Source organism: Rhopalosiphum maidis, chromosome 1 (genome assembly GCF_003676215.2).
Source record: "Rhopalosiphum maidis isolate BTI-1 chromosome 1, ASM367621v3, whole genome shotgun sequence".
Classification (NCBI taxonomy): Eukaryota; Metazoa; Arthropoda; class Insecta; order Hemiptera; family Aphididae; genus Rhopalosiphum; species Rhopalosiphum maidis.
Window position 1 is genome coordinate 63,967,803 of NC_040877.1, and position 27,224 is coordinate 63,995,026.

General features: G+C 24.7%; 1 protein-coding gene across 1 annotated transcript; it reads left to right on the forward strand.

The window, feature by feature from the left end:
* Positions 1-69: 69 nt before the first annotated feature.
* On the forward strand, positions 70-25,410 carry LOC113550487 (cytoplasmic aconitate hydratase-like). Its single transcript, XM_026952362.1, has 18 exons — positions 70-299; positions 4,262-4,348; positions 4,418-4,584; positions 4,648-4,793; positions 4,869-4,938; positions 5,015-5,207; positions 5,285-5,415; positions 5,493-5,664; positions 7,017-7,234; positions 21,538-21,697; positions 21,768-21,988; positions 22,956-23,112; positions 24,014-24,249; positions 24,320-24,456; positions 24,526-24,673; positions 24,736-24,858; positions 24,952-25,137; positions 25,209-25,410. Exons 1-18 carry the CDS (start codon positions 293-295, stop codon positions 25,320-25,322), a joined length of 2,673 nt encoding a protein of 890 aa, XP_026808163.1. The 5' UTR covers positions 70-292; the 3' UTR covers positions 25,323-25,410.
* Positions 25,411-27,224: the final 1,814 nt, after the last annotated feature.

The following is a 27,224-nucleotide window of genomic DNA, read 5'->3' on the forward strand; positions in this document are numbered from 1 at the left end:
CGTCGCCTTATCAGTTATCATTAACGGCGATAATAATTATTGTATTAATTTCACCAGTGGATTGTAGTAGTGTAGAGTACATGAACTTACAGAGTACAAAATACAGACGTTGTACTGGCCACAGGGCAGTGGGAAATTACCAATCACTTTCGAAAGTTCATTTACTTGTTGATCGTTAGATTTCTTCTCTAATGTTCAAAGACAAATAATTTTTTATTTTTATTGTATTGTATATAAATAATACATTAATTAAATCGTTATCGTGTAGGAAGAAGAACGAATTATATTAAAAATGTCGCGTAAGTATATGAATCGCAAAAATATGTATTTATTATTCATAAATCACTTAAAAATCAATTACAATTGATTGGAATCGGAATGTATTAGTTTTTTTCTTTTTTGATATTGATTTTTATTACTGTACAATTGTACACCTAATTTCTACATTTTAAATAAAATATTGTACACATTTCCTTAGTACTTATTATGAATGAACAATTGTCATTGAATAGTCCACTGTCAATATTTAATTTTAATTATTACTTTGTAATTGTAAAGCATGAGTTAATAACTAATATTCAAGGTTATTGTGTATTAAAATTGAAGTATTTTCTGGAATACCATTTTTTTTTTTTTTTTTTAATTTATAGTTCATAATATTATTATAAATATTTTAAACATATTTTGAACTGGTAAATTTTAACTTTGTCATTTTATACATTTATAATTGATTATAATGACCTTTGAACATTCAATTAAGTAAGAAACTGGCGGTTTTTTCAATCATGATTAGTTTTTATTTTATTGATTGCGACAATTTTTTTTTTCATCATATGCATAAGATAATTATTATTATCTAATATTTTTTTGTATGTCCATAAAGATTTGAGTTCATGCAATTAATTTTGAATATATAATAATTTAAATTAAAATTAAAATTTTATTTCATATACAGGTTCCCAAATGTTGATTTTATTAACTGCATAAACTAAGTTGTATAAGGATTATTTAATATAATATTATTTTTCATTTTGAAATTGATATTTTAGTAAGATAAAGAATATCATAGGTATACATTTTCATTAGTTAAAGTTTAATTAAAAAAATTATAAAAGTACACTAAAATATTTTTAGAAAATAAGTCTTATTTTGTAATATAGGTACACTTATTAATATTACTTTTTTACGCTGTTAGTCAATCATATAATTTCTTTACTTAGAAAATTAGCACTGCTTGCCCACCAATCAATACTAATATTTATTAGATATTTAAATATACATATCAGTATTTTAGTTTTAGTTTTCAATTAGTTGTTAATAGTAACATTAGTAACTATATGGGGATTAATTAAATATATATTTTCATTTCAATTTATTAAGTCATAATTTAATATAACATTAAAATAAAATTAAGGGGCCGCTACACTAGCATTTATTTTTTCTGTGACTGTCTATCTCTCACATAATATAGGAACAAAGATACTCCGTATTTCTACAATTACGACTTTTTGGTTCAATTTAGGGCAAAAGCACATATTATAGTTATATAAGGAAAAGTATTTCTTGTGCATTGATCGGAAAGATTTTTAATATTTATAATTTTCAACAAATTATTAATGGTTAAAAATAATCAAAATTATTTTAAATTAAAATATGCTTTTATATTTACAAAAAATATAAATATTAAAAATCTATCTGATCAATGCACAGAAAATACTCTTTTTTATAAAATATATAATAGGTGCTTTTGCACTAAACTGAATCAGAGAGTCGTAATCGTGAAAATATGGAGTATCTTTGTTCCTATATTATGTGAGAGATAGACATAGTAAGCAAATGCTGGTGTGGCGGCCTCTTAATGACTTCCACTTTTATTTTTTTAATAACATATTATTATGTACGACTATTAGTGACTTCATTAACTATTGTTTAATAATTTTCAATTTAACTTAACGGTTAATCGAAGTATTTGGTATATTTGCATTTTTTCTATAATAGAATTACTATCAAAGTTTTTATTTAATCTTTTGTGTAATTTAAGTATAATACTATACTTTTAAAACTTCCTCCTATATTTATTAAAGTTGATAAAAATAACAAAACTACTACCTACCTCTACCTATATATTTATAATTAAATATTAACAACATTGTAATTTGTAAAAGCTCAAAATATTCTAGTTCAATAACTTTCATTTGGTTGTGTGCAATTATAATATTGTATTCTGGGAATTTTTTTCTTAGGGTTTAAAAAATTGTTATTCCGAGTTTTTCATTTGCGGTTTTTTTTTTTTGTTAATTGTTATTCTACAATTATAGGGGGTTATTATAATTTATATGTGTATTTATACAATTATACCTATAAACTATTTTGATGGGCTACGGTTTGTTTTTTTTTCAACCATCAAAATTATGCTTATGGTAATAATTGCACTAAATATGCACTATCTTGTAATTTAAGTAAATAGTTCATGTACAACTCCAATTGAAATAAAGGCTGCCAATTCAGCCAATTATTGTAAAAACAATAAATTCAAAGCATCTACTTATACACAATTATTGTTTTAAAGTATATTATTTTTTTCAGCATTTCACCATTGTTTTTTTTATTATTTTATTAGAAATTGTAATTATGTATAGTATACAATAATTAATTAATAAATTAAAAGTAATGTAACTTGTTTTATATTCAATATTTTTATACTCATAGTTTTTACAAGCATATTTAACCATTTTTAGTACATAAACATTATAACACATTTTAGTACATTTTTTTTATTATATAATAATAACCTAAATATTTTTAAAAAAATTTGCTCAAAAAAATTTAAAAGCCATGTAAATACCAAGATAAATTATATATTTTCTAATTAATGTTATAAATCAGAACTTACATTACATAATAAAATACAACAACATTAATAATAAAATTTTTTTTTTTTTATGATAAAGTTCATTAATATTACCTTTTATATTTAAAAATAAAAATATTTTATCAATTAAATACAGTGAAAATTTTTTACAATGAATTTGAAGGGACCAAGAAATTTTTTTTGTCACGGAGTTTTCATAATCAAGAGGATATAAAAAAAAAATAAATTTAAATTATTTTTGTATAACAGTATTATGTACCCAATAGCGCTGAACTGAACTTTTTTTGTGAAGCAAAATTTAAAATTGTTGTCTATTTGACTTCGAATTGCTATGTTTTATGCCATCAGGCATAATTATAATGTAAATAACATCTTATTTCTTATTAACTCATTAACTTCTAGAATTCACCTATAACCGTCCACCTATATGTATGATATATTGTATACAATAATTTTAAATATTCTGCCATCATTGTTTGAACTTGGTTAGCCAATATATTTTTTCTATTTTTCTTTGAACTTGTCCCATGTCTTTGAATAATTTTGGGTCATCTTTATCAAATAATAAGTATTTTTCAAAAGTTGTATTATGAAACCTAAAATATTTTTTTCGTTATTAAGAGTGACTAATACAGTATAGAGAATGAATTGATTAATAGGCTATAAATCAAAAAATCCATTATAATGCAATATTTAAGTTATATAGAGTTTTTCGTTGTAACGCGCGTTTTATTATGGAAAGTTTTCATTATAGTTTGAAAATTATTTGACTTTGAAATTGCTAAAAAGTACTTAAATTTTTAAAACGGACAATCAAGAATCAATGAAACTTTAACCAATACTAAAAGAAATTGTGAGTTTTTTTTCATGTGGTAAACATTAACTAAAAATGTGACAAAAAATAACCATAAATGCAAATTAAGAATCATTTGTTTAAATGTTTATATGTTGATAAAACATATTTTTTTTGATTGGTCTTGAAATTATATAGTTTCTGCTATGACAACTCAAGCCATTAGCATTATACTTATATATATATATATATATATATATTACATTTAAGAATAAAAAGAAGAAAATTACAATTTTAAATTGAATAATTAGATATTTATGTATATTGCTATAATTTTTGGCTATATTAGTAGGTTTAATATTTTGGTTAATTTAAAGTATTCAATTTATTTGTTTCATTGTGTGTTTAAATCTAGACTTTCTCCAATCAGGTAGGGCTTATGTTAAGTTTCTCTCTTTGTTTCTTGTATATTAAACATGTTTTTTTTAAGAAAGCTTTTCTTAAAAAAAATGTGAAAAATACTTTAAATTTAAAACGTATATCAAATCAATTAAATTATATTATATTTAATTAAATGTTACAACTTATTTTTATAGATCCGTTTGAAAGTTTTAAGAAAACAATTAATGTTAGTAACAAGAAATACACTTTTTTTGATTTACCCAAATTTGGTGTTGAATATGGTAATATAAAAGTATATACATTATTTTAATATTTCATATGTGACAAAACAAAAACATTTTTTATTTTAGATCAACTGCCATTTTCAATCAGAGTACTTTTGGAATCTGCTGTTAGAAATTGTGATAATTTCCAAGTTACTGAAAATGATGTGCAAAATATATTGAAATGGAAAACTAATCAAACAATTGAAGGAGGTGTTGAAGTTGCATTTAAACCTGCTAGAGTTATTTTACAAGTAAACAATTTATTTAAAAATTAACTTGTTAATTTTAAAATTAATTCCGCAAGTAATTTACAGGATTTTACTGGTGTACCAGCTGTGGTGGATTTTGCTGCCATGAGAGATGCTGTCAAAAGCTTAGGTGGTGATCCCGAAAAAATTAACCCCGTGTGTCCTTCTGACTTAGTAATTGATCACTCTATCCAAGCAGATTTTGTCAGAGAGTAATATAAATAATTTTATAAGCTATCAATGTTATCATTAAATAAGAATTTTTTCTAATGCTATGATTATTTTAGAGCTGATGCACAACAAAAAAATGAAAATCTTGAATTTGAACGTAATAAAGAAAGATTCACCTTTTTGAAGGTACTTTGATAGTAAATTATTTAACTATATTGGTTCTTTAATAATCAATAAATAAACTGTATGTGTACATTTTTAGTGGGGTGCTAAAGCTTTCAAGAACATGCTAATTGTACCACCAGGTTCTGGTATTGTACATCAAGTGAACTTAGAATATTTAGCACGTGTCGTCTTCACTGATAGAGATACATTATACCCAGATTCTTTAGTTGGCACAGATTCTCACACAACAATGATCAATGGTTTAGGAGTTTTAGGATGGGGTGTTGGAGGTGAACAAATTAAAATAGCAAGTTATTATTATGAAAAATAGTATATATTTTAATGTTGATTTGTTTGTTTTTTTCAGGCATAGAAGCTGAGGCAGTTATGTTAGGACAAGCAATATCAATGTTGCTTCCTCAAGTTCTTGGTTACCAGTTAACAGGAACTCTAAATCAATTCGCAACATCTACCGATTTGGTTTTAACAATTACCAAGGTAAAATATAAGAGACATTATTGTAATGTTATTTATTGTTTCATTAAAAATAAAGTAATTAATTACAATTGTTTTAGCACTTAAGACAAATTGGTGTAGTTGGAAAGTTTGTTGAATTTTTTGGACCAGGAGTTACTCAATTATCTATAGCTGATCGAGCAACAATAAGTAACATGTGTCCTGAATATGGTGCAACAGTAGGTTTCTTTCCAGTTGATCAAAATACACTTTCATATCTTCAACAAACAAGTATGTTGAGCATTTTTATCTAACCTACAACAATATGTTGTCTTTACAATGCATAACATACAAAAATGTATATTAAAACCGATACATTTTAAGTTATTTTTAGTATTAGATAGAATTGACTTATTTTCAAACTTATAAGTAAAAATATCATTAAAGTTTTTTTACAAAAGTTGATTTTTTAAACAAGTCATGAGTATGTAAAATATTAATATTAAATTCCTTATTGCTCAAATACAAATTAAATTATAATAAAAAACTTTTAGTTTGATGATGGTCAATTCACTCTAATATTTAACCATTATAATAGTCTATTCTATAGTCAATGGTTTAACCTAACAACACAAAATTGGAATTGCTTAATGCATATTATTGTATTTTATTCGTCAGTAAGAATTGATACATCGCATTTAGGTACATTTTTCTCTTAATTCACTTTAAAATATAATGTTTACAATATATAGTGTATTATTAAAATATACGTCTGAGAATAACATAGGATTTTAAACTTCTCATAATTGTTTATGTGGTTTTCTACAGTAGTGCAATATGAAACTTGGTGGCCTTAAGAGGTGTGGTCTCCTTAAACATATAAATTAAATTATTAAATAGTGATACTAGAAAGAGTCTGATGTCATAAAATTAGTTCCATATTTTAAAACTATTTTCAACAAATATAATTAAAAAAAAAAATTTCCAGTAAGTTTTTTTTAATGTAATGATGGTGGTTTTGTTGACCTTTAATTTTTACATGTCTTTGAAACATCTGGGTCCCTAATGACCCCATCCTGAATATGCCACTGGTTTTTTGCTACTTGGTGATGTATCTAAAATGTATAAAATAAAATAATTTATGAAAAATCTAAAATCTATTAAAATTTCTAAAAAATCAGTATAAAATACAGTGTGAGTATTGCTATTATTCGGCTGTATAATTTGTGTTGAGTAAGTCACTATAATGTATATGCTAAAAAAATCAAGTATGTAATATTTTAAATTAAAAACATTTTTATTGAGTAAAATATTTATGACAATTATTATTAATAATATTGACTAAGAAAAAATGAAAAAAAATGATTTAAAAATTGCAAAATAATGGCTTTTAATTACACTTTGTATTAAAAATGCTATGTTTTATAGTAAGCTAAAAATAATACATTTTTACAAATTATTTGCCCTACTAATTAGTTATTAGTAAAGCAGTTTATAACACATTTAGTAAGTTTCAAGCTCAACTATTCAATATTTTGCAATTTTAATAAAATACAAGTTATAATACAAAACTAATAAAATATATAGCTATTCACCCATGATACATTTTTTATTATTCATTGTTTTAATTATTTATTTGTTAGATCGAAGCAGTGAAAAAATAGCTGCTGTTAAAGCCTATTTGGAAGCTTCCAAAATGCTAAGAAATTATGATGATCCATCTCAAGATCCAGTGTTCAGTCAAATCACTACTTTGGATTTAGGAGAAGTGGTACCATCCATCAGTGGGCCCAAGAGGCCACATGATCGTGTATCTGTATCTGAAGCTCAAAAAGATTTTAAAATGTGTCTTACAAATAAGGTAAGTAGTTTTTATAATTGAATATATTTTGTATAGATACTAAAAATATGTGTTTAGTATATTTAATATCATATGATATATGATACAATAATAGTAAAAATAACTATTCATTGGTGAGTTTGGAGATTTTATTAGAAGTGGCAATTACTTATTAGATTTTAGATAGGTATTATTTTTATTATACATTTAATCAGTGTAGTGTATAATGAGCTTTCAGCACTATATTAGTTTATTTTCTATTTTTTAGAATAGACATTAACTGCAAAAAACATACTTTTATTTTTAAAATTTGATAGATACTGCATTTTTTATTAACCTAATTTAAAGTGGAAATGGATTACTTAATTGATTTATCCAAGGAATTCTAAGTAATTTAAATTAGAAATGGCTCTTTTCATTGGCAATATAGGACTACAGAATGCATCTAAAAAATTTATTGAATTATAGTTTTAGCCTATACAAAGAGTAAACAAATAACTGATATAATATTGTGTAAAATTAGAACCATTATAAAAATAATTGTTTTCACTCACAAACTTTGATCTCATTATTTAATATATTGTAAATATTTTTTAAATGCTAAATTTATTTTAATATTTTTCAATAACATACCTAATATTTATACTAACGCGGTTATGAGTAATTTAAATAAGTATATTCTTATTACAATAAAAAGTATTTTGTCTTCATTAATTCAATAAGTATACATAATGTTAGGACTGTTAAAAATGTTAAAATATTAGTCATTATTCAACTTACAAGTTACAATATATATTTTACTTAAAATAATTACAATGCATTTTAAACATTCTTCTAATAAATAAATATTTCTTAAAAGTAAATATTGGTTTTGTTATGTTTAATTTTAAATATTTACAACTATACAAGACAAGTATAAAACATTTCAGAGAAAAAAAATAATTAGAAGGTATTTTATCAGTATTAAATAACTACAAATTAGCTGGTATTTCATTACTAATCAATTAAATGAATAATTTAATTTTTTTCTTTACTTTATTTTGAAAATTTGTTCTGCACACTGCATTAAACATTTTATTTAAATCAATAAGACATCCTTTAACATTTATTTAATAGCCAAATCAAAAATAAAACATTAATTATTATTAAAATAATATTGAATCTCTTAAAGTGTATTCTTGTTATGCATACAATAATTGCATTTAACAGATGTTCACATTACTTGTTTAATTTAATTTTAACATATTTAATATTTTATTTAAACTCAACATTTATATATTTGCTGATAAAATATAAATGTGTTTAATAATTATATTTTAAATGTATACATGCATAATTTTCTATTTTTACACGAATAATAAATATAAAGATATTTAAACAAAATATCAAATAATTCAATAATATTTTTATTACTTTTGTCAAATATATATATAATTTATAATTAGTATCTATACTTACATAATATTTTGATATGAAACTATTTTTTATAGTGCTAACACCGTGTAATACATATTAAAGATTTATAGATATTTATATTCATATGAAATATACATATCTATACCTAAGAGGCACAATAGTTATTAAATATATAAAAAATGGGCAATATAAATATACCTATTAAAATTACTAACGAGATTTTTTTTTTTTATCAATACTAGTTATTCCTTTTTTTAAATAAATTTAATACATAAATAACGGTGTACATACCTTTTAGGCAAATGCTTTTATAGCCTGATAAAATATTTAATCAGTCAAAAATTAAAATGCATGCTTCATGAATTGTCACCAGTGATAGAATTTAATTATGAGTACCAACTAGAAACAATTCATGGTGCTCACATCATATTTATTTATATTCGACTATAAATTAATAGAATTAAATAAATGTCATTAAAACTTTTTAAAGAATACTATATCACTAAAAATATGTATTTTAATTTTGGTTTACCAACTGGCGACTAGGTACTTTATAACTAGTTTTTCATTGCAGACTGTTCTTCCTTAATGCTTTTGATGAATTAATTTTAAATTGAATAGTGTTAAATATTACATTATTATGTCTTTTATAAAATAAAATGGTTAGAATTTTAGAATTATCTGGATTGTTTTGTTTGCATTATTTATTTGTTTAATGAGATTACATTGATCATCATAATATATTTATGTGAACTTTGGATATTTGTGTTCATCTGTATCTGTTCTTTTATTTTTTCTACATACACTTCCATTTTAACATATTAATGATTTTTAAATTGTATTATTATTTTGTTTTAATAATTATTGATAATCAATATCATTTATTTTCTCGTATATTAGGAGGGCCTAATAATATAGGCGTCACACCCGCATGTTTTGTCTCCGTCTTAAAAGTACGTAATATAGTAAATTTACGCTCTTTTTGTCAGACTATAAAAACTGAATCCGGACTTTTTATTCAACTTTTTGACCGATTACCGTTAAACCCATGTATATTGTCTTACATATACATACAATATGGAACATTTTCGTTCTACAGTATTAATTTTGTAATATTAGCTTTAATATTAGACTAAATTTACCTATTATCAAATTTAAAGGTAAGAAATCTAGGAAATATCATATGCTTTTATTGATATTATCATTTTAAAGTCGTAATATTTTACATAGCTATAACACACCTTAAAATTATAATTGTAATACAAAACGTTTTATCTCATAAATAATTGTTTTCTAATAAATTGTAAAATACTAAAATATGTTTATAAATTACTGGAAAGGTAAATTGTAGGATTATTATTTAAGCCCTATAGACCAGAGATCCCAACCATGGTGCCGCAAACTTATTTGAAATATATTTTAAGTCTATAGGCCATAGTGTGTCTCCGGATTTATTGAAAATGACTAAGGGAGCTGAGAGTCAAAAAATGTTGGGAACCTCTGCCATAAACTAACGCAATGTATTCATTTTATAGTACAGGATTATTTAGATTATTCCTAGGACTAAAAGCAGTACTTAAATTATTGAGTAATGACTAATGAGTATATAATTTAGTTCAAGAATTATTATCACCCAACACGCATATTAATCATTTTTAATATTTCTGTATTGATAACTACTGTTCAGCATAGGTAAACCATAGATCACATACTATAATAGTATCTAATGCCTACACTCCATTACATTTACTCTATTTAAATTCTTATACCTAGTTGTTTAGTTTTTCGTTTTACATTCACATAAATACAAATTAATTAACAATACCGTCATTACCAATTAATAAATATATTATCTAATCAATGCTTGTTTATTAACTTTATTTATAGAAATAATATTATATAAATTCAGAGACTTTAATGCAAATCTATATTAATGCAAGACAAATTTTACAAAAATAATTTAATTTCTATTAATTGTATATTATAGTTGTTCTATAGTTCTATACATATAAGTATTAAAGATACCAATTATTTAATAGTAGTTCTTAATTATCTTTTCACTTTTCTAAATTAATTGGCCAGCAATATTTTCTATTTGTATATCGTAATATTAAATAATACATTATAGATGTATATTTATTTAAATTATATTTTGTATTTAAAATGTAACTTTTATTTATAATTGAAAAATATTAAATAATATAACACAATATTAAAGTAAAAACAAATCTCGTCGCTTTTGTTTCTATGAATTTTTTTACATACATATATAAAATAGTACTTACTTCAGATTTATTAAAAAAAAAATTATTAAAACTTAAATTATTATAGTTACTTGCTGCTATACACCTTTTATATTATATATTGGACTATAACATACTTCATATAAACTCACCAGTCATTTGAAATTTAAATCAGTTACCCAGAAAACTTGTTATTAGTTATGGTTTAATATTATGTATTCTTATACTGTATCTCTAATTGGCAATTTCTCGTAGTAAACAGATGGCAGACTATTTTATTTAAAGAACCGTATTTTCGGAAAAATATTTTAGATCGATGTATCAACAGTCTCAATAATAGCAAATAAGGAATGATATATTTATACTTTTTTCTATAAAACATTGATATGTAGACTATAATACTCGTGCACATTTGAACGAAGATTGACAACGACGGGATGGCGAAATTCCTCTTCATTTTGACTTGTGACACAGCTCACAGTAAAACTGTACATACTTTAATAAGTTATAAAAAATTGAAATATTTAAACTAGTTTCGATTAAGGCGTTTATTTCTATTGCATGGAAGTAATTTTGAGTGTAGTTGGGGCAGTGGCGGATCCAGGATTTAGTATTTTTTTTTTTTTTTTTTTTGGGGATGTGGGCATAGTCTAAAATGCAAATCTTAAATTATTTCGGTAATTATCAAATACAGACAATAATTTTAAATATGTATTTAAATTATGCCAATGGGGAGGGGGGCGAAGCCCTTCGTGTCCCCTTTAAATCAGTCACTGAGTTAGGGTATAAGTTTAAATGACTTGCATTTCAGAGTGATTTTAAAAAATGGTCAGTCTTTTATAGTGAAAATATAGGTCTTTGTGTAGAGATTTGGTAGACGTACCACAGTGCTTTGGTGAGCAATGTAGAGACGGATAGATTGGAAAGCTTGTATTGTCCTTTGGTTTTGCAATATCGTAAAACCAAATTAGCTGAAAGAGATATATTTATATACTTATAAATGGATTTACCGTTCATCAAATAGTATAGTAAGTATCTTTTGAACATAAATTAAATCAGTGAGTACTACTAAATAACTAGTACTAATAAGTGTTAAATTATAATTAAGTTATACCCAATTTCGTCAAAATTCTTTAAACTTTTACGGCTTAACACAAATTAATATAAATTTACTTTTCATATTATTTTTCCAATCTTTTTGACCGAGTTTATTGTTTCTATCAACATTCATAGGAAACTAAACTAAATACATCACAAATAATAGGTGGGGTCCACACAAAGAGAACAAGAATATTTAAAAAAGTATAATTAACATTAAATTATGGTTTGAGTATTTTTGACATATACTATTTTATCAAAAGGTAGTTGTAAAAAAATCATTTTACACAATTATTTAAAACTGTACTGGGAATTTTTTGGATTTGACCCCTTTGGTGTGCCAATTTCACTTTGCTACTAGAAGGATATATAAAAATATATATAAATACATGGTTTTAATATTAAATCGCGATTACAAACATTACCTTCAATTTGGTCTTTGTTGTGTGTGTAACTCCATCGACAGTATTATAACTTACTAATTAATTCTTAGGTATTAATTACATTTTAATTCATGGCAATGATATTTATTCATGTTTACAAAAAAAAACTTTATAATTATAAGATACACTTTAAGAATATTGTTAAAGATATAAAAATTTATACAATTTAGAAAAAAATATTAAACTTTTAACATGAAAAAAAATCTTATCGCTAAACGTACTGGTAGGCTGGCTATATAATATATATGTACATATTATAATAGAACTCATTGTCCAGATATATAATACTTAATCTAAATTTAATAGGTTTGCCCTTGTAGTTTGTACCTAAAAGCTAAAATAAATATTAGGTTTCTGGTGTTTCTACTGCTATTGACAATATTTTCTGACCAACGCTGAACAAACTATATTTTAAATAAAAATATCTAAATACTAATTATTTTTAAACGTTCTATAATGTAAGGTAAATAATATACTATTAATATTAGATAGTACATAATATAACTAACTTAAATATTAATAAAAATAATCGAAGACTGATTTTGCATCATCTACAGAGTACCTATATCCTATGGGAAGTGTAAATGTTACTCCCATAGTGATTTAGTTACCTTAAAATAGATCCAAAAGACAATAAAAATAATTAAAACTATTTAATATTAATAATACTAATAATAATAGTAATTAATTAATTAATTATTAATAATACTAAGAGTATTAGACATTAACATAATTAAATGTAGTAATAGAGGCTTATAATAGAAACATAATCATATACTTATTATTGAGTTGAAGTCAGTAGAGTGATAGTTCATGGGAACTTCGCAGGTAACATTTACATCTTTAGTACGTCTAATATTCGCTAAAGAGGTTGATGTTACCAAACGGCGTACACCATTAATAATGTATGACTATGCTAAATCCCAAAGACTACAAACTACAAATATTTAGTAATATAAATAGGAAATTAAAGACACATTTTCGGACGAAACCGCATTGAACGCCACCTCCATCACTATCGACGACATCCCCGGCGCACACTATCCCGTCATCAAAGCTTTAAGTGTTCCTAGACGCATACGACCTAAGACTTTGATGAGCAAGAAAACGTACGTCGGACATAAATAAATGAAAAATAACACTAATAATATTAAAATAACAATTATACTAGTGAAATAAACGTTGCACGGTCTCCGGAACCAGATCGGTTTATAGTTTAAAATAATATAATATCTAGATATACCAAGTATAAATCACACGGTCGACGGTAATATAACATTTAAAGCAATATAAAAATTGTACTTTACATAAATATTTACGTTTTTTATATCAACAATTTAATTTCAGTACTTGAATACTTGCGAATCGTTAAGTGCACCGTGCACGTGGACGTCGAACAACTGCGAACTGAGATACCTCCTATCCGTCGGGTTTAGGAACATGCATTACTGCATTAGACGTTGGCGGAAATAAGCTGAACGATTCTTAAATTCTTGATACTCGACTTCTTGACTGGCCTGGTGTTAGTGGGCTAGTTGTAGTATGCACCCCCACCTCATTGTATCGATGAGCTCCAGAGACTGCACTATTGCAGACGCAGAGCTACATGCTCGGAAGTCATGCGCACTAGTTAGTGTTGCCAGGTATTGGTTTTCCTAGCCATTTAATAGTTATTAATAATTATTCGTTTTCGGTATTCCATAACATTAAAGGTACGACTGGTACAAGCATTAAACATGATAATATCATTATGAACACGGATTTGTGGGAATATTTGAAAATCTTGTTCTGGATTTTGTAGTGTGCTAAGTGTGCACAAAATAAACGTATAGCGTTTTGAATTAATCTACATTATTTTATGCACATAAGGCATATTTTGATAATTTCTAATAGACATTTTATTTTGTTATTTTAGCAAAATATATAATATTTTGTTGACGAGTTTCAGAAAAAAAATAAGGATTTTCTATACTATCTAATATCTCCTACAAACAAATATTTATTGTAACTATTTAAATATTATTAAGTTCAATTTTTCAAACATATTTAAAGTATTGTTTGAAACTGGTTTTGTAGTTACGTAAGCCATTATTTATTGTAAGGTAGTAATTTAAAAACTGCGTTTTTTTTTATCTTATTTCAGTTATTTAAATATTAAAAATATGTCATTAACTCATAACCTTTAATTGTATCCATGTATGATGTGCTAATCAACACAAAAAGATAATAATCTACTAAATTAAAATAATTATAATCTTTATATACCATTATGTCTAGACCAGATATCAACTATTCGATAAAATATTTATTTTAAAATATCAATAAAACAATAAATAATGACTGAAAAAATAAAAATATAATGAATATCATTATTTTATTAGTAGTAACCTACGAATTGTTTAAAGTTTGTAATCATACAAAACAATAAAAGCTTAATATTGTTTTCGTATATCACACGAAAAATGCAAATAGCTATTATCCATGTAATAAAATAAACATTTACTTTTTAAATTGTAGTTCATATTTTTTATAGCTTAACATTTTTTGGTTAAATTCAAGCAAATAATATATGTATTAAATTAAATAGTATCTAACAAGTATCAGTTCAAATATATGAATTTCTTGAAACTAGTTATTTTCATTTACATAATTAATCAACTGACGGAAAATGTTAAAGAGCATTTGTGATTTTTCAGATTAATCTTAATAATTAAAATATTTTTGTGAATTTTATTGTATTTATAAATTTATTATTTTATAGAAGAGATAACTTTGAAGTATACACAAAAATTACATTAACGAGTTATTTAAGCATATTACTTAAAAGATATTTAGATACATAAATATAAATATAAAATAATAAACAAAGATTTTAGTCGTTAATTTTAGACTAAGTCGCCTTATATTTATTCATTTGAAAATATGTTTAAGTTCATTATTTTTGAGAGAATAAAATATATATTTACGAGAGAAAACTCATATAATATCAAACATTAAAAACCTTTTTTTATATGTGAGAAATAATAGTTTTGATAATCTATGACATAATATTATTATTTATTGTTCTACCTTATGGAGAGATGACGAGTTATTAACAATTAACCATTCTTTAAAATTCATTATACAATTACCTTATTAGGTAGTTATTGTCCATTTCGTTTGATGTATAATTATGTAATTTCGTAGGTAACAACGTCTTTAGACTTAAAATTGGATTACTAAAGACGAAACATGTTACCAAAAGAAATTATTCATAAATCGCGGATAAAACGGGTAATTTAAATATTTAATGTTTTTTTCATAGTATCAACAATCAAATCAATTATTTTTGAATCCCAATTAATACCGCAATATTTTATAAATGACCGTATTTCTTGAAACTATAGGGTAACAGAGTTCGTCTGGGAAGTTTTAAATTGATACTCACAAAACAAATCTGTTACCTGTTAGTATTCAAGCTACAATTGCAGATTGCAGCACAATTAATTTTGGTAATTAACATCTTTAGTACTATCACTGCTATCTATTATCAGCAAGCACTAATTGTATTTAGACTCAAAATTAATGTATGCCGCATGTGCTGTAAATACAATTATTGAAAACGTAGTGAACCAATACATAACACCAATAACTATAATTAGCAATTTATTATTTGTTGTTATTTTACTTAAAATATATTAAAAATACAATATTATCTATTGTCAAACCATTTTTATGAATTAGAATTATTAGATGTTAATATATATTATTTTGCTAATGAATTATGACCATAATACTATTACAATATCTAAGTTTATATTATATCAAAATTATTATTATCTACTAATAGCATAATAGTTACAATAATAAAACTAATCGTTGCGAATCACCACTACAGATTAATAGTATATAATTCTAGTCACAAATTCAATTACCACATGTTACTGAAAAATATACTATAAAACGACAGTGTTCGTTTACGAAAAACATTAACAAAATAATACATTTAATGTTGTATAATAGATTAAGATTGAAGTTTAACATTACGAATTACGACTTTCATGGTGAATATTAATGTTTATTTACACTTACCTAGGGAGAGCATAGTATGATATAATCATCGATAGAGATATTCTTCTATGAGTATTACTAGGATGCTGAAAATGCAGATGCTATATGTGCGTTTGTAACGAATGACGATGAACTACTGAACACTGAACAGTGAACACACACTGGCACACTGTCCTTTGGCCCAAAATATTTCATAATATATATATATATATATATACATTATATACATTTATTGTAAATAATATGTATTGTATATGATGGTCGTGGACGGAAGAACCCACACCCATGGTCAAGAATACCTACCTGCTAAACATAAGAAATAAATATTACTACCACGGGTTTACTCCTCAATCTTTGCGTATGTGTTTCTAATTTTTTTCTACCTTTTATATTTTTTCAATTCGCATTGTTGTATATATCAGTAAGTAACATGTGAGGCTTTAAACTCTTCGTTTACAATATACCGTAATAAATATTCCATCACATTAAATAAAATAATGTATTATTAAGTTCTGACTGTAAACATTTCTGATAAAATTACACGATAAACGATTTCGAATGAATAAAAATATTTCAGTATTTTTCACGATACTACAGAATATTTTTGTATCTTTAACGTTGTTAATAAAATAATAACACACACATGACCAACAATTGAATCTATACAATTGTATAGTAATCAGATAAAAATGTTTTGTGGATATTTATATAGGTACAATAATATTATAAATTATCATGATTAGGTATAGACGGTATAGTATAGAGCGTAATCATAAACTTCAGTGTATTTTCGAATTATAGTAACTTGTATAAATTATTTCCATAGGTAATTCGTTTATTATCAGAATCCAGTATAAGTAAATACTAAATACGTAATAATATACTAATAAATTATATTCGTTGGCCCTTTGCAAGTGTCTTAAATGTACCAATTATTAATTAATTTATTATTATTATTAATTTTCACAAAAATCGTTTCAAAACAATTTATATTATAGTCATTTATATCTAATAGTTGATCACATCATTGTGATTTAAATGCTTGATAAGTAAATTATATATAAATGTATTGTTGTATAGTTTTACTGAATTATGTTGGCCACTTGGCCATTAGGTATATCGGTCTATAAACAATTTTTAATAACAAATATTTTTATTACTACCTATTGCGTCTTGCAAAGATAATTATATTCACGATTATAACGAGTAAAAGTCAACAACTTAACATTTTTTATTTAAAAATTTAATTTAATTTTAAAGCATGAAGATTATTATATTGAGAAATTTTTTAACTTAAAGAAAAAATTCACGCCGTTACCTATCATAAAATGATAATATGCAATCTTCATATTATGTAAAAATTACGTGTTTTCGTGTACAAAATATTTATTTTTCAAAGATTTCGAAAGTTAATAATAAATCATGAACAAAAAGTTTTATGATTAAATTAAAATATTCTGATAAATGATAATCCATATTGAAGTTTCAGAATCTCAGTTTATTTTAATATCGAATCAACACGATTAAAATTTAAGATTACATCTAAAATAGTTCATTATACCTAATTATATTTTAGTCCGTTTATTATATAAATTTTATATTAAATGAACAAAAATGTGGTCAACTTATTAATAATTATTGGTAATAAGATTCAATTAATAATTGGATTGTAGATATAAATTATATAATATTAAGTATTATTGTGTTCCTAATTTTCTATGTGAAATTTATTATTATTATTATTTGATACGAACTCGGAACTACTAATTTAATAAACAAAATACAAATATTGTTTATGAACATGCGATAATAGTATGAATAATAATAATATATCCATGATCTATTAATATACATAATAATAAGACTATTGAATATTTATTATTGTAGTATTCTTATAGAATTCGACAAAAATAGAATTTTATTATGGTTGAAATGTAATAATGATTGTTGTAATAATATTCATATTATAATAGCATTATTACTCATTTCTCATTAGTGTAATAGTGTTAATTTAACATAGAATTCAACTATAACTATAATTATTAATATTTATATATTAATATTATTTTTACAAATCTTTATAATCCAGAATTGAATATGGATGTAAATGTATAAAATCACGTTATTGGCTATTTCGCTATTATAAGGTAAAAATGTATATATTTTTTGGTAATTGATTTGCTCAAAATCCATATAAATAGATAGCTATATATCTCAGAAATCCGTTCACAGGTATTCTTTATATTATTACACCTATGTGTTATAAGGTTATAACATAATATAGTGGTTTATTTCATTATAGGTATGTTTTCTTATTCTGTTGGGATTTTGGAGCACAATTCACCTCTTACGAAGACCTACAAGTGGTTGCAATAGGACGTAGTATAAATAAAATGTATTATTTGCTATTATTATTGATTTTGTTGGATTAAGTATTTTTTTTTTCAAATATTGATCCCTAAAACCATAAATTGTTTTGAAGACAGTTTCTGCGTCTCAAAACTGTCCTGCAGTTCGTATTTTTAATTTTATTTTCGGTGAGGTACATTAACAAAAAAGGCAAGGTGGTAAGTGTTTATCCCATACTACACCAGTTAACACCTTAGAGATTCTTTTGAAATTTCGGTCAGGTTTATTTTATTGTAGTTTATTTAATATTTAGGTACATTTTTGAACAATTTAATAATGTATTAATGGTAATCGAAGGAACATTTTGACATCAGACATTTTTATCACATTATTTCAATTATTCTTTTAACTCTGTATGGATTTAATAATAATAGTTTGTACTACAGTTTATAATAAAACTATTCTGCATCGGGTATTCGTTTGGCATCACTTAGATTTTGGAATGTTTTGTTATTACTTATTTCTATGCAATATGTCAGAGACCGTAGATAATGAAAAATATATATAAATTTAAAAATTCTCTTGCCTCCTATGCTCCAGGCTTTCCCACTGTAGATGTCGTACAATTACCACTTATAAATACAACTGTTATTCAAGGTCTTGGTCTTGGTGTACTATAAAGGTATTTTCGGAATCAAAATACGAATCCCACAAATACAGAATAATCTTAGAAATTCCTAGTACTGAGTACTGACATATTCGATAGGTATCTAAAATAAATACGTTTTTAATCTAAGGTGTGGTCGACCAACTATTATTTTTAAATACCTATTGATGTCTAGGTATTATAACATAATATTAACATTACTGTGTTTTCAGAAAACATAAATTGGAAAATATTTCCGTCATTTCCGGTGAATTGTGACAGTAGTATTATGAGTAATGTAGTATAGTTAGTAGAAAATTCCAATAATTCCTTTATTTTAAAATAATATATTAGACAATCTTTAAATATTATTATAACGTGAGACGATTTCTTTGAACAGCTATATCCGATTTTCACGATTTTCTTTCCAAACGCAAATTCTGAGTGAGTTCTGAGCAGATGAGCCATTTAATAAGAAAAGTCCAAAAATGTATCAATTAAATAGTTTTTTAAAATATTTAGTTCTCTATGCAATGAATGGCGAGATGCGCTTTGATTACCGTGCGCCCACTCACATCTTTACAACCCCCATTACTCCTACATAGTTTTTGTATCATTACTGCATACTGTATAAACGTCAATTCCTACAAGAATATGACAATAAGTCAACAAATAAAAGCACAGTGTCATACATTGGATAATGTAAGGTTGTAATGTTGTATCTACACCAATCTATATTTAGTCATGTTTAACTTAATAAATCTAGGAAAAAAAGCCCCGTACTAACTAAATACATTATTCGTTATTTTATTAAGATTTACATAATTAAATATAGGTAATCATTACATTTATCAAGGAAAAATTTTTTAACATATTTTTAAGTATAGCTGAAATCTGCATTTAACATTGTCAATAATTGTCATTTGTCATTTATACTTACATATTTTAAAAAATATTTAAGGGTAAAAATTTAAAATAATTTTAATTTGTCATTTGTATATTATACAATAAAAAAAATGTTAAATAAATTATTTAGATTATATACAAATAACAATTTATTTAGATTATATACAAATGACAATTTATTTATTTTTTAAATTATGTAGGTACCAAGACAATTATCGATAATATTAAATGTAATGATTATATTTAATTATGTAAATCATAATAAAATAACGAATAATGTAATTAGTTGTTGATACGAGGCTTTTTTTCTGATAACCAACTTTTATTGCCATGTCCTGAGTTAAATCTTTTGAAAAATTAAAAATACAAATAATACCAAACAACAAAAAAAATATAATGAATAGTTCATAAAAAAATTCTATAGTAATAATACAGAAGATCATTGGAATTTTCATTTGTTTTGGATGAAATATTTGCAGTTTTCCTTTATGAAAATGTTTGCGTATATCTAAAAATAGTTATTAAAACTTAAGAAATTAAATTACTCTCAATTTTAGTTTTCCTAATCATTAATGGCACATTATTATGTATAATAATATGTACATTTTTATAATTATTCAACAATCTTATTTTTTACTGTAATCCTGGCAGGGATTTGTGCTTTAGCTAGTATACTTTAAATTATGAATAATTGTTATTTAAATAGTTACGTAATGTGGTGTAAAAATTAGGTATTATTTTATATATTAAACAATAACTATAATTATTATAAGAAACTATTTTTAATTTTGTTATTTACCCATCGCTTTGTATTAATATTATAATAATTAAAACTTATAAAATTAATGGTATTATGTAATAATGTGCTATTTACAAAGTTACAATAGGTATTCTAAATTATATTATTTAGGTATTAAAAGTATGTTGTACTTAGTATCATTTTAATCTGTAAGAAATACAAATTATTCAACATTTAATATATTAAAAAAAAAAATTATATTATGCAGCAATGTAATACGCTTTTGAGTAATGTAATTTCGTATATAGATTCAAATTATTTTAAACAAAATATTTAAGAAAATATTTGTAAAAAAAAAAAAAATGTTTTTAAATTTATTTTTCATTGCATTTTATGCTTTTTAGTTATAGTAACACAAATTATATTATTTTTAGATTGGATTTAAAGGATTTAACATTAGTCCAGACAAATTGAATGCCAGTTGTGAATTTGAATTCAATAATCAAAAATATACATTAAGACATGGATCGGTTGTTATTGCTGCCATTACTTCATGTACAAATACAAGCAACCCCAGTGTAATGCTTGGAGCTGGTAAATAAATAATGAACTTTACATTAAAAAATGAAACTTCTAAATAATTTTCTAATCGTCGTCTTCTTAGGTTTATTGGCTAAAAATGCTGTCGAAGCCGGTTTATCTGTGGCGCCATATATCAAAACTAGTCTTTCACCTGGTTCGGGGGTAGTTACTTATTATCTGCGAGAGAGCGGAGTTACCCCAGCTTTGACAGCACTTGGTTTTGACACCGTTGGATTCGGTTGCATGACGTGTATTGGAAATTCAGGACCCTTGCCTGAACAAATCGTAAACGCTATTGAGTCGGTAAGTTGAATACAGAACTAATAAATTATTATTGGTTATTATTTATTTTGCAATGACTACTAATTAAGCCGATAAAGGATTGTCATTTATGATACTCTTGAGAGTTTTTGGTAAAAAAATACAGTTTAAAAGTTAATAAATGTTTTTATTTCTGACTGACGATTAATAATAAAATAAAATATAAATGTAAAATATTATATTCAATTTAATGTGCTCGACACGATCATTATAATATGTAGTATACTAGTATACAGTATTATGTGTATTTCGTTGGCATATAAGTATGATAAACATGACTGTGAACTGCAATGCGTCATAGTCTATGACTTATGAGAGGCGTATATAGGAATTATTTTCAGTATGGGCCAATTTACAACCAGCAATTATGACATAAATAATACTAATAGAGTAATTTTAATCTATATATAAATATTTATTATTAAATTATACATATGTATAGTAAATTAAGCATTTTTCAACACTTGATTGAATCTGAAATTTCACTAGGGGCCCCCCTCTATATAATATACCACTGATGAACTGATAACATAAAGTATTCCATTGTAAAAAAATTAAATTTCAAATGAGTAGTTAATATTAGTATTTGTTTAAGTCAATTAGTTAAGTTATAAGTATAAGAATTATTTAAAGTTTTGATGAGCAGTGTAGAGGACAAACATTTTGCGAGGTATTCCTATCACTACTTCACTTATATTAGTCCTTATTAAAAATTCGATTTTGATTTTTTTGACATTGAAATATTCCAAATAAATTATTCGCTTAGGAATTTAAAATTAAAATGTATATTACTATTAAAAAAATTAATAAATACATATTTTTATGGCACAGTCTTGTCAGTAATAGTGTCTTAAGTTTAAAAAATCAATATATAATAAAATGTATAATGTTTACATTAAAAAAAGAATTATATTAATATACTTGAATATTTATTTGTGTCTTAATTCAGAACGAATTAGTATGTTGTGGAGTTTTGTCCGGCAACCGGAACTTCGAAGGCCGCATTCATCCAAACACACGTGCCAACTATTTAGCTTCACCGCTGTTGGTCATTGCATACGCGATCGCTGGACGCATGGACATCGACTTTGAAACTGAACCTATAGGTGAGCGTTAAAAAATTTTTCATAAAAAACGTAACCTCTATATCTGATTGTTGGGAAACTTGACCAACTTGTGTGGTTGTTGTTATTTAAAGTACCCCTTCTTTTTTTATTCTCATCGACTAGATGCCTCAAAAGATAAATTATGGGGAAATTGCATATTTCTCGAATTCTCTAACTCTCCCTTTCATATAATTATATAAATTAAACATCAAACATTCAAGCTCCTTAAACAATCATCTATTAAGGCTGTTGGAGTATAATATTTTGAATATTGGTAATTTATTGTACTTGGAATGTATGTGTTTTTTATTAAAGCTTTTTTTTTGTCATAAAGAACATCAGTGCCATAGTCAGAATTTTTTTTCGGTGGGAGGCTTAATTTTTGATGGCCAATTATAACAACAAATTAAGTTTGCATTATATTTCTGACAATATAATTCATATAATTATACATATTAATATATTATTAAGTAAGTGTGATAGAACGGTGTTGCTTCATCACCACAATTCACAAACAATTAATGATTTTTTTTTTAGCTATTTTCCGTATTCAGGGCAGTGGGTCATCAATTTTCGATAAAATTAATAAAATTATTGTAGTCTGAAATTTCTGGGGGGAGCTTAAGCTCGTAAGACCCCTTGGCTATGGCACTGAAGAACGTTATTACGTTAGTATGACAAAGTTAAAATCACATACAATTTTAAAATATTCATTTTTAAATGCTCCATTAAATTGGCCACCAAATCTTTTTATCTACTTAAACTGTTAAAAGAGAAACATTTTTGAAGTACTACCAGTGGTCTGATTTAAAAATATTTATTTTTATTTTTCATTGAATTTAGTAGGTACACATTTTTATTAAAATAGAATTGATTTAATGTATTATTTATATATTTTTAGGTAATGATAAAAATGGTAAACCAGTATTTTTGAAAAATATTTGGCCATCTAGAGCATTGATCCAAGCTGTTGAAAAACAAACTGTAATTCCTGCAATGTTCCAAGATGTCTATGCGCGCATTGAAAATGGTTCTAATGCTTGGCAATGTTTACAAGCCCCAGACGGCCAATTATACCCATGGGATGTATCATCTACTTACATAAAAAACCCTCCGTTTTTCAATGGCATGACAAAGGTATAAACCAATTTACTTTATAAATAGAATAATAATTCTCATAGTTTCAACACAAATATTTCTTGTTTAGACATTACCTGGTGTTCAATCAGTGAAAGGGGCCCATGTATTACTATTTCTTGGTGATTCTGTAACAACTGATCACATCAGTCCAGCTGGTAGTATTGCAAGAAATAGTTCTGCAGCTCGTTATTTAGCTTCGAGAAAGTAAGCTTAAGCATTTTATTAATTTTAATAATTAGATATGTTAAAAACTAAAATCCCAATTATATTTAGTATCACTCCTAAAGACTTTAACTCTTATGGCTCAAGACGTGGAAATGATGATATTATGACCAGAGGAACGTTTGCTAACATAAGATTAGTAAATAAGTTGGTGAAGAACACTGGACCAAAAACATTGCACATTCCTAGTGGACAAGAGGTTATACATATTCTTAATCTAATACTTTTTTGTTGAACTAATTATTATTTGTATATTTTTAGTTGGATGTCTTTGATGCAGCTCAAATTTATGCTAAAGAGAGAAGACCGCTCATTGCTATTGTTGGCAAAGATTATGGATCAGGTTCATCAAGAGATTGGGCAGCAAAAGGACCGTTTTTACTGGTAATATACTTTTATAATTTTTACTATTTTTAATATAGATTGCTTATGATAAAAATATTTTTAATTTTAAAATATGGTTTTTATTGTCTATAGGGAATTAAAGCTGTGATTGCTGAATCTTACGAACGTATTCATCGTTCCAACTTGGTTGGTATGGGAATAATTCCATTGCAATTCCGTTCCGGAGAAAATGCTGAAACATTAAAACTTACTGGTCATGAAATATATGACATAGATATTCCACAAAACTGCAAACCATTGCAAGAAATCCAAGTGAAAGTAAATAATAAATAAAAACAATGTTTTTGGGAATTTATTTTGTAGCTTAATTATTTATTTTATTTTTTTAGACCAACACAGGTGTCACATTCAATGCCATTTTGCGTTTTGACACTGAAGTGGATATACTATATCATAAACATGGAGGAATTTTGAACTACATGATAAGAAAAATGCTAGATTAAATTATTGATTCATAAATACAGAGATCCATGACTATAATTTATATGAAATTATCTTTATTACAATATAATACATGAAATGCATTTTTACTGTTGTTCAACCAACTCAATTTTTTTTTTTGCCTGACAAAGTTGAAAAATAATTTATTCTACAAATATAGATATTGTAAAGGTAAATTATCATAGATTTAGAATAAATATTAATCAAAGTGATAATGGGGATTTAATATTTATACACTGAAGTATTTTTTTATTAATATAAAGAAATAGAAACAATTGGATTGTTTTTTAATCATGAAAACATTTTTTTTTTAAATAATTGTGCAAATGTATTTTCAATAATTTGAAATTACTATAAGAACAACTTATAGTCATTAAAATTTCAAGATTTTTGAATAAACTAATGTTTAAAATTAATCAAAATATTTTAAAATTTATTTGTGTATAAAAAATATATGGAATAGAAGCATGTTTAAAGTTTCAAGTTTCTGCAACATTCTATATTTTACGTTATTAATGTTATTATACTTATGAATACATAATTTTGTCAAAACTTTGAAAAATCAGACTATTTAACAAGATTGTTGTGGTATTCCTAAACTTTATTTTAGTATAATTATTAGTTTTTAAATTAGAACACTAAAACTAAATCGTTTTTTTCATAATCTTGTTTTGTGTAAAAATTTCAATTTTTTCATATATTTTCACTCTTGATTATTTGAAAAATACTAAGAATTATTTTTAAATTATATTATTCTAAAGTATAAACTAGATTAACTTCAACTATTTAAATATTTTTTATTTTCTAAAAGGCAACAACTGACACTAAAAAATAATGGATTTATGTAATTGAAAAATCAATAAATTGACCAGGGCGTTTAGAATCTAAGTAGGGGGTTTTGACATTTATGACCAGCGCTTTAAATAAATTTACGCCACCTCTCTTTAGTCTGTTCGGTTCTACTTCTACTTTCTTTTTGTTCTGTCTTAAACGTGGTCTACTAAACAGTCTTCTAAAACGGATCTTCCTTATTGACCATTCATATGTATGAATATAATAATATATAATAGTTTCTTTTATTATACTTATTCATTGATTCAAGTTCATTAGTTTTTCATTAGGGCATTTTCTCCAATTTCCTGTATTGACGTCAATGCAAGATCCATAAATTCACGTAAAAAAATATTAGTAAAAGTAACAAGTTATTATATTGTACCAATACAAAATAATGAATGTTAATTTTTGATCAGAGTTTATCCTAAATAATCATATCAGATTTATTACCACATACTAGTTATTAGTTTACCATTAGTTTTGATATATGGCTATACCCAATGATGTAAAATGACGGTAATTATCTTTGTGCCATACTTGCGTTTACATTAAAAAAATAATATTCTGTATTATTGTTTTGCATTATTAATTTAGCCTAAATATTTAAATATTTTATGTTCGTTTTTATTTTAAATTAATTATGGTAATATAACTAAAATACATTTATTAAGTTAACGGAAATGATGTATATATTTATTTATCAACCCATTACTATTACATTTTTGTACTATAAATTAGATATTTTAAGTAAAGTTTGTTTTCCTCGGGGCTGAGAAAATTCTTTCCAGTTATCTTGTATAATCAAATTATTCTCATTATCAACACATCATTAATCTGTGTCACAGATTGGGGCAAAATTATATTAGTGCTAGGCAAACAATTACTTAAATTAATTTTAACAAAAAAATAGAAATTGTGACTACAAAATATCTTGTTTTAAGTTTTAATAAAATAATATGTATTATTTATTTATAAATGCCAAATGGTGATTAAATGATTACATTTTAAATATTAGCTTATAAGTAATAGATATTAAAAAAAACACAGTAACACAGAACATGTAAAAAAGA